General features: G+C 38.5%; 2 protein-coding genes across 5 annotated transcripts in view; one reads left to right on the top strand and one right to left on the bottom strand.

Annotated features, from left to right (window-relative positions):
* Positions 1 to 44: 44 nt before the first annotated feature.
* mcfd2 (multiple coagulation factor deficiency 2, ER cargo receptor complex subunit) lies at positions 45 to 3,267 on the bottom strand. 4 transcript variants are annotated; one of them, XM_044135856.1, is made up of 4 exons: positions 3,125 to 3,267; positions 2,413 to 2,574; positions 2,166 to 2,325; positions 45 to 1,199 (listed from the first exon to the last, which is right to left on the bottom strand). In XM_044135856.1, the coding sequence occupies exons 2-4, from the start codon at positions 2,571 to 2,573 to the stop codon at positions 1,068 to 1,070; spliced, it is 453 nt and encodes a 150-aa protein (XP_043991791.1). In that variant the 5' UTR covers position 2,574; positions 3,125 to 3,267; the 3' UTR covers positions 45 to 1,067. The 4 variants fall into 4 exon arrangements, with proteins under 4 accessions (XP_043991791.1, XP_043991787.1, XP_043991789.1 ...); XM_044135852.1 differs by having other exon boundaries at positions 3,040 to 3,234; XM_044135854.1 differs by lacking the exon at positions 3,125 to 3,267 and adding an exon at positions 2,707 to 2,812.
* A 548-nt stretch (positions 3,268 to 3,815) lies between these two features.
* The window catches only part of ttc7a (tetratricopeptide repeat domain 7A), a 54,877-nt gene continuing 49,947 nt past the window's right edge, over positions 3,816 to 8,745 (top strand). Inside the window, exons 1-2 of the mRNA XM_044135846.1 lie at positions 3,816 to 3,913; positions 6,199 to 6,388. Coding sequence (XP_043991781.1) covers positions 3,866 to 3,913; positions 6,199 to 6,388 — 238 coding nt within the window. The 5' untranslated portion in view covers positions 3,816 to 3,865. The remainder of the gene's footprint in view (positions 3,914 to 6,198; positions 6,389 to 8,745) is intronic.

Raw genomic sequence — 8,745 nt, 5'->3', positions numbered from 1 at the left:
TTCAAATAAAAATCATACAAAAAAAAAACAAGCAGATCAGAGAATAAAGTTGATTTCATGAGTTTATTCTACCAGATTAAACTGTTAGATTAAACTCTACCAGTTTACCAGAACCAAACATAATTTACCTTAATAGTAACAGAGAGCAGTTTTCTTTTCACATTCCAGAGTTACATTTACTAACCTTTACATAATTTCTCTCCACAATCAAAGCCCATTAAAGAATCAACACTGGTTGGCAAAAACAAAGAAAAAAAAAATAGAGTTCATCCATATGAAGCAAACGCAGATGGACTGAACAAACCTGACCTGATGCGTTTGAACTGAGCGTTTTAAAAAAGGCAGCTAGCATCTGAAGGAATCGTGTTGCATTCAAAAGCTTTCCTGAAACTCCAGCCTGCAGAAGAGTCTGCCAGTGTGCTTCCAGTCTAGCTTATTCAGTGTCGCAGAATCTGAGGGAGCTCTGCCATACATTCCCACTGTGACCAATAAGAGCTGTGCATCCTCCGGCTGACCAGAAGGGGGCGCTGCTAACTTGCTCATCATTTAAACAAGTTTTGCCCTTCTTTCTCTGAGGATCTAATCTAATCTGTTGCCGTGGGAACGACATATTTGCCCAATTATCTTCACAAGGAATCATTTGGTCCTGAATGCAGAGACTCAAACAGCTGGTGTGTTGAATTTAATTTAAAATAGTGCGTATGAGTTTGAAACGAACTGGACCGTTGGGTCAGTTCAACCAAACTACTTCATCAGTTTGTTTACTGCAGTACAGTGGTTGGCTGGCGTACTTTGGTAGAAAACATGTAGCGTAGAGGCCGCTAAAGTCTGAATAAAAAAATAATTTGATTAAACTGACCCTTTGAAAATGGCACAATCTACAAAAACAGGGTACAAAGGCTACTGTTTTGTAATTCGGTGGAATTACATTCCATCTGGTATGAAAGAACTGTCACAAGCTTTGTAAATTACAAAGATGATTTCCGTGAAAGACGGAGCAGCGAGGCGCCTCTCCCCTCATTCTGGATTCTCCTTCAGGATTGAAAACGAAGAAACAGCGAGGCGATCTACTCCAGCGATTTGGCGAACTCTGCGTAGTCGATGTACCCGTCGTTGTTTTTGTCGTCGTCCCTCAGGACGTCGTCGATTAGCGCGATGAGCTCCTCCTCCTTCATTGGCTGGCTGTTCTCCCCTCTCTCCTGCGATTCAGAACAGGAAAACAACAGTACATTTTTTAATTTAAAAAAAAAATCAGGACGGAAAAGTTTAGTGCTCTATAGAGATTTCTAAAATTGTTTAAATATTGCATAATTTTGGCGAAATTTCAGGCGACTTTCCTTTAAGGAACTGCTCAAGCTTCAGTCGTCAGGCAGAAGGGCTCAGATCTGACGTCATGACTACGGGGTCAAACTCCTAACTGATAAATCTACTGATTATTAAATAGATTTTTAAAAATTGGCACATTCTAAACATTCGTTATTGAATCACTGAAGCCTTTTTAATGCAATACTTCAATATTAAGAATACAATATGCCAATAAACAAATAATTTAATTCCAATTTTAAATAAGAAAATAAACATCTTAATGCCTAAAAGTATAATACCACAGCATTCCTTTAATAAATATGAACCTGAGGAAGTTAAAACAATGCCACTTGAAAAGTTTTGTTAAAAAACTTGTTAAATACTCAGATCCAGACAAAGGTGTTTTTTATATTAAATGTATAAGTATCTTGTTTTAAGTTAAATACTCTGCCAGTGAAACTAGTACTTTTTAACGAATATGATGTTTATATCTCGCAGAAATGTTAACTGTATGGTAAGTTAGTTTTGTATTATTTCAAGTCTCGTAAAATATTTGGACTAAAAACTAAACCAAAATTTCTAGGTAAGATTTAGTGTTTTGTAAAATTGGCTTCCTTGGGAATCAATAGAAAAATGAATTACAAAAAAACAAACATGTTTTTCTAAATATTTTTAATTAAGACATAATAATGCACACTGCAACTTTAATACAAGATGCCAATAAGCAAATTGGCATCTTTCTGTATTAACTGCATAAATCATTTATCAACACCATCTACACAGTTTACTGTAAATCACACAAATGTATAAAATTGTAGTAGCTTTGTTTTGTTCAGCCCCTAATTTATTTATACACCTACCTCTTTGTGCACATGTGTAATAGCAGTGGCCAACTCCAGGCCGTCCAGCAAGTTGTTTCCATCGTAGTCGTGCATCTTAAAATAATGCAGCTGAAGCTCCTGGGGCGTCATGTCTTTCTCAGGTTTGTCGATGACCCCCTCCAAGTGCTCCATGATGTGGCTGAGAGCAGAGGGAAGAGAAAAATCAGAATTGGCCCATCATCCAGTGAGCTGGGCGATGTGACTGGACTTCAGAGGTGTTGCTCACTCTTTGTCTTGCACCATGTTTCTATCAAGGCGAGTTATCTGAGCTGAGCCTCCCACTACAGGAGGAGGCTGCTGCTGGTGTGGAGACAACTGAGAGTGAGCACACAGAAAAGAGCAGGACAAGAAGAGGATCAGACCCCCCCAATGTGCACGACGCCTCATCCTGCAAGGGAGAGAAATGCAAATTCCTCTGTAAATCCATGCAACAAAAACCGTTTCTCGACTGTTGACAAAAATACAGGCTAAGATTAGTAATAACTGTTCATCATGAGGATATACATAAACAAAAACGGACTTCAGCTCTGTCATGTTTACATGTAGTTAGAGCAGGGGTGGGCAATCCTGGTCCTCGAGGGCCGATGTCCTGCAACTCTTAGATGTCTCCCTGATCCAACACACCTGAATTCAACAGCTGAATCACCTCCCAAGTGCAGTCAGGTTCTCCAGAGTCCTGCTAATGACCTCATTATTTGACTCAGGTGTGTTGAAGTAGAGATACATCTAAAAGTTGCAGGAGACCGACCCTCTAGGACCAGGATTGCCCACCCCTGGGTTAGAGTAAAATGCCCAACGGAAGGGTAAACAAACATTACCGTTAGCTAACACGCACATTTGCTAGCCAAATTACCTATTTCCAGACAAAAAAAATCCGCTCAACAAAATTAGCATCTACTCAGCCACAGTGAATACAAACAGCCAACTCAAATCCTCACTTTCAAGTAGTCGGTGTGGCTGCTGCAAACAGCTAAGGTGTTGTTTCCTCGCTTTCCTCTTAGCGAGCGACGGTAAGCGCTGAGAACTATAATGGACCAAGCAGCGTCCCGTAGCGCGTTATGGACACGACAGCTCATTTTTGATTGGTCAACAACGATCGACGATAGCGTAACGGACACTTTACGTCATCCAACGGTCAACACTTGCAACGTTTCAAACTGCTAAAAGTTAATTGTACTCGTAAATATTTAACCGAAGAGGTTTAACAATTCAATAAATAAAGTAAAACCGCATTAACTCGGGATTGCCTTGATCTCAAGTGATATTATGTTTGGTTTTAACAAAAAACATCAGAATTGCTAAATGACCGTCTGAAAGACACGTCAACGTCTCCGCCATATTAGGAGGGGAATCTGTTACTACTGAAATTATTCAAAGTGAGCGCAGTTAAAGTTTTTTAAAAAAGCTCAGAGTTGACACTTCACAAAAAAGATTTTGAAGTATAAATGTTTTATCTTCACGTTTGTCTCTGTTCAGCAACGTTTTAGCTTCGTTGTTAAGCTAACAAGCAAACAAAAACGTAGGAAATAAACTATGGTTCTCTTTCCGTGTCTGATAAGAGAACTAGTTTAAAAATTGTAAATAGTTTTAGCAAACTGTGAAAAAGATTAGTTTTGAAAACAGATTCTCCCTCTCATGCCCCCAAATTGCGTCATTCTCAATTGTATTTTTATTGTTCAATGTTTTGCTTGGGAAATATCTGGGGATGGTGTGGCATGAAAATTAAGGTAAATATTCTAAGACTCTGTGTTGTAATATTACAACATCTCAGTTTCAAGCTTAAAAGAGGAACAGTTTTTGCTCTTGCATTGTGACTTTTTGGTGTTGCATTGGTGCTTTTGTTTTTGTACTGTATACTTTGTTCTTGCTTTGGGGCTTTTACATACATCGTAAAAGCATACTTCTTAGTTGTTTCCTCAACGTAAAGCAGTTCATTTGACTGGTTATATTTTCTCTCTAATTAGCTAGAATAACTTACCAGAAATTACCAAAAAGCCCTATTCCTAATTAAAGTGATTAAATCTCCACTTTGTGCAGTAGGTGCCTAAAAGACACTTCCCTACATCAGTAAAGCCTACAAACGACGTGCCATGTTTCCTGTAGATAGTGAAACATCTTTACCGGACAGAAAACTTTGAGGGCGCAGTGACGTTCTCCAGTCGGCAGGCGGCGCAAACCCGCCGCTGAGTGTCCAGATCCAGATTAACCATGCTGTGGTTGGACGCCCGCTGAGGAGACGGACAGGCTCTTTTCATGTCGCGCAAATGTCAACTTTCCCAAGAGAAAATGACGCTGCCAAATCTCTCTTCAAGATGCTTGAGGTTTCTCTTCATGTCTCACAGTAGCTGACTTAGACTCTGTAGTGAATTACAATTCTCCCTTGTGTTTACTCCCTTTGTGTTGTGGACCATTTTATTCAAACTAGATTCAGTAATTTCCCTTCAATTTACCCACATACTTCTCCCCTCTATTATTAGTTTTTAATAGTGTCGGCAGTATTAACTGGGCTGCACTGTCTAGTGCTTCATAAAGTTCTAGTACATGTCATGGAGCAGAGTCTAACAGATGTAGTCGCTTGTATCTGAGCCAGGGGAGGTAAGCTGGTGTCAGCCTGCCAGTGAGGCAGAACCCAGATCAGAGAGAAGCATTTTATGTTTTTTACCCTCATCCATAAGCAATATTATTTTACAAACATGGCATTATATTACAGTCTACATGTTCTGCTGTTTATGTCCAGCCACAGTTTTGCTTTGCTGTTTCTTAAGCCCTGCCTGATCCAGTTAAAGTGTTAACGGGAAAAAGATTAGAGACTTGGCTCTTATTCGCCTTCACACTGCTACAAATCAAGCTCTCCCAGGCAGGGCCAGCCCAGAGTTTAATGATTTGCTATCCCACCCTTATTAATTTCTGCTACGTTTTGCATTAAAGATCACATGTATAAGAGCTAGGCAGCAATGGATCCATTAAACAGTCATCTCAGCTAGCTTGCACTATTTATTAAAAAAAGAAAAGTTACAGTTTGGGTTACTCAGCTGCTCCAGTGTACAGTGTTTCCAATCAATAGGAAAGGAGGAGCCAATATTGTGGAAAACTGAACATTTAAAATACTTTTTGAGATTTATTTATGCAGAGGTACTTATTTGACCCAAATAAAAGAAATTGTGACACTATAGCATTAAATTATGATTGGAAAAATAAAGTTATAGTCATAGATTCAACTAGTAAAATTACAGCAATTTCAATAAAAAACTAAAGAAATTCAGCTTAAAAAGTGAAAAAATAAATAAAATATAAAAATAATAATAATAATAATAATAATAATAATAATAATAATAATGGGAAAAGTACAAATAAATAAATGCAAAATTAAGGGCTTCCTTAATTGAAATTGGAAATAATAAATAAATATAAATTTTTTATCTGCTATTTGGAGAGGCGAATTTAAAAGTTGCCTCAAATTCATGAAACTTCACTTAAAAAAATAAAATAAACCTCAAAAATCTGAGTTTAAGTTTGCCTGGTTTTCAAGTAACAATCCTCAAACTTAAATCGATTTTGCTTTATTATTCCATCATATGGCTTGCTCACCTTTCTCCACTAAACGTTTTTCCTTCCACTCAACTTTCCACTAAGAAAACTACAACTTCTTTTAGCAATAAGCGTGTTTTATCCTCCTTGTGGAGTGTAATAATATCTATTTTTTATTGTTTTAATGCAATTTCTTTAAGGTTTAAGACGTAAACTTTAAAATTAAAAAGATTAAAGAAAAGGAAATCAGGAGTATTTCATTCTGAGTTTCACTTTTTAAATTGATTTGCTAAAATAAATAAAACTCCTATCACTATTTTTAACATACTGAAGTGGATTTTGTCTTTGTTTCAACAAGTTTACGTTAAAAGTTTATAAATAAACCACAATAATCTGGATTTAGTTTGCTGTTTCCCGCGCCCGGACAGTAATGACCGACACCTCACCCCACCCAACCCTGCGCACTCAAACATCTCCTGGTTAGTCCGCAGTTACTCCCATCGTGTCCGGGGACTACGGCCACCACCACCGGGACAGAGCGGCCATGGCGTCCCGGCACTCCTTCACCCAGGTCCGGCTGGAAGCGGAGCTGGAGCGCTACCGGGCCGAGTGCCAGTGGGGCAAAATCCTGGCGCTGGTGGAGCAGATGCACGCTGCGCGGATTCATGAGGACGGTGAGTGACCGCGGGTCGCACCTGGAGGCTGGGAAGCCGCTGCACGCACGTCCCGTCACTTCCTGGTTGCTCCATTAACACAAATAGGATCAGTTCACTGTTAAATATTAGAGGAAAATAACCTGGTTCTCACCCATATGTAAATTTGAATTTATTGGAGCAGTTTTCAGATAAAACAGACACTGATATCTACTGATTAAAGCAGAAAGTTTTTTAGAAATTAACTCATTTTTAAAGAAAAATTAAGGATTTCCTATTGTTGAGTTGATATGTATTTTTTGCAGTGAGCATACTATCACACTGTACACCAGTTGGACCTTGGACTCCAAACAAGATTAGTCGAAGGTCTCCTGAACAGATCTCCTCCTCAAATAACACAGATAAAACCAGTGAAAATTGTGCATCACAGCTTGACCTTTTAAAGAAAACCTCTCCCTGGAAGTTTACAGTAAACACTAGAAGAGTCTGTGTCACATTTAAACAGAAAACTCTGTCCCTCACTTTAATGTTAAACCAGATTTATCCGCCAGCCTGCTAATTTTTCGCCTTTACACTCGAAGTCATTCCACAAAAGAAAAGCAAACATACTTTTCTTTCTGCACCTCATAAAGCAAGGCTGAGGCATTTCACTAATGCACCTGCCTATGCAGAGTAAATATGGGTTCGAGTGTCCTGACTACAGGCGTCTGTTGCTGTGCTTACAGCGGACTGATGGTTCACTCAGGTGTTAAATTAATGTGTTATTACTGTGCGCTTGCATGGTTTTCATTCGCTGAACCAGCAGCGAGTGTGCAAGGTGCACCAGGAGGAGTTGGCTTCAGATAGAGGAACTTCATGGTAGTTAAGGTGGTCATATATTAAACCTTCACCCAACTCTGACAGCAATAAAAAGCAGCCATGTTGTTTCTGCTTGGTTTGGCGTCATTGTGTACTGTGGCTTTAAAAGGTTATGTTGAATTTTTATGATCTAAAGTCCAAAGAAAATATTGGAATGACTTTGAATTTGATTTTGGCAATTAATTATTTTTAGGAGGAGGAAAATGTTGGAGCTAAACATCGCTGAAGAGCTATGATCAAATCTTTTAATGTCCAACCCAGACCAAAGTAGTAATAGTAAAGTTTTCAAACGATAAATTAGGTGGTTAATCCAGTCAGGAAAAGGATGTTAAGAAAACTGCGGTATTGTAAGTGTGTAGTAGTTGGCAGATCTAACAAACCAGCACCCTACAGGGGGGTTTAAAAGTTCAGTCTGTTGGTAATTTACCACTGTGGTAAATTAGAAATAAGTGTAATTCAGGTTTAACAGCAGCAACTGATATAAAGGTTCACACAATAAGTTCTTACAGCTGCAGTATGTAATTTTTATTTTTTTTTAAATACATATTTTTTTTACATTTTTATTGAAACTGTCACCATATTGTGACAGTTTATCTTGAGACAGATACTGTGTGAAAAAATTAAGCTCATCTGCCTTCTCCCAGTGCTAATGAGAAACAAACAAACCAATCAGAGCCGGGAGGCGGGTCTTAGCGCTGTCAATCACCCTCCGTCTCCCAGTTTCTCCTCTTCTTGTTCTTGCATACCATGTTGTGAATGCTCAGGCTAGTTAGCATGGTCACTGTTTATGGCGGATCAACGGTTTTCCTGCTACAGTAAATTTTTTCTCTGTCATTAGCACATTTAACAGCAAGTACCTGTGGCAGATTGACAGCGCTAAGCGCCGCCTCCTCACTCTGATTGGCTGTTTTTGGTCAGGAGCGATGGATAGTACCGTAATAGCAGCTCAGAGAGGAGGTAGAGTTCAATCTTTTCACGGATTATCTGTCTCATAAACTGTCGTGACATGGTGACAGTTTTAACAAATATAAAAAACATATTTATTTTAAGATTACGTACTCCAGCTTTAAAGTGTTAATAACAATATATTAAAAAAATAAGATGAACAATAAGAATAATAATCATGATGATAGCATACTGTATAAGACTGTAGCAGAGAATTATGTTCAGTTATAACAAATAGTCATGTCAGATTCACGATCCAAAGGATGTGCAACTGAGGCGCTCACTTTTCCAAAACATACATAATGTGAAATGGAAGGGAAGTTTAAATACACTGACAAAATCTGCAAATAAATGTTCTTTCAAACAAATGAAAAAAATATTCTGCTTCAATAATTATTGGTGAAAGAAAAATTTTTGGTTGCCTGATAAACTTTATGCTCACAAACAACAGCATTGGTCTGTCTGTTAACTCCCTGTGCGAGCTGTCGGTTGTACCCGTGATATAAACTCTCATCTTTCTATGCAATTCTGCCTGATTCACATTTCCTTTCAGTGCTCAGTCTGGGCTTTCTCCC

This window comes from Gambusia affinis, linkage group LG13 (genome assembly GCF_019740435.1).
Source record: "Gambusia affinis linkage group LG13, SWU_Gaff_1.0, whole genome shotgun sequence".
In the NCBI taxonomy this organism is placed as follows: Eukaryota; Metazoa; Chordata; class Actinopteri; order Cyprinodontiformes; family Poeciliidae; genus Gambusia; species Gambusia affinis.
This window is presented reverse-complemented; position numbering and strand designations above follow the sequence as displayed.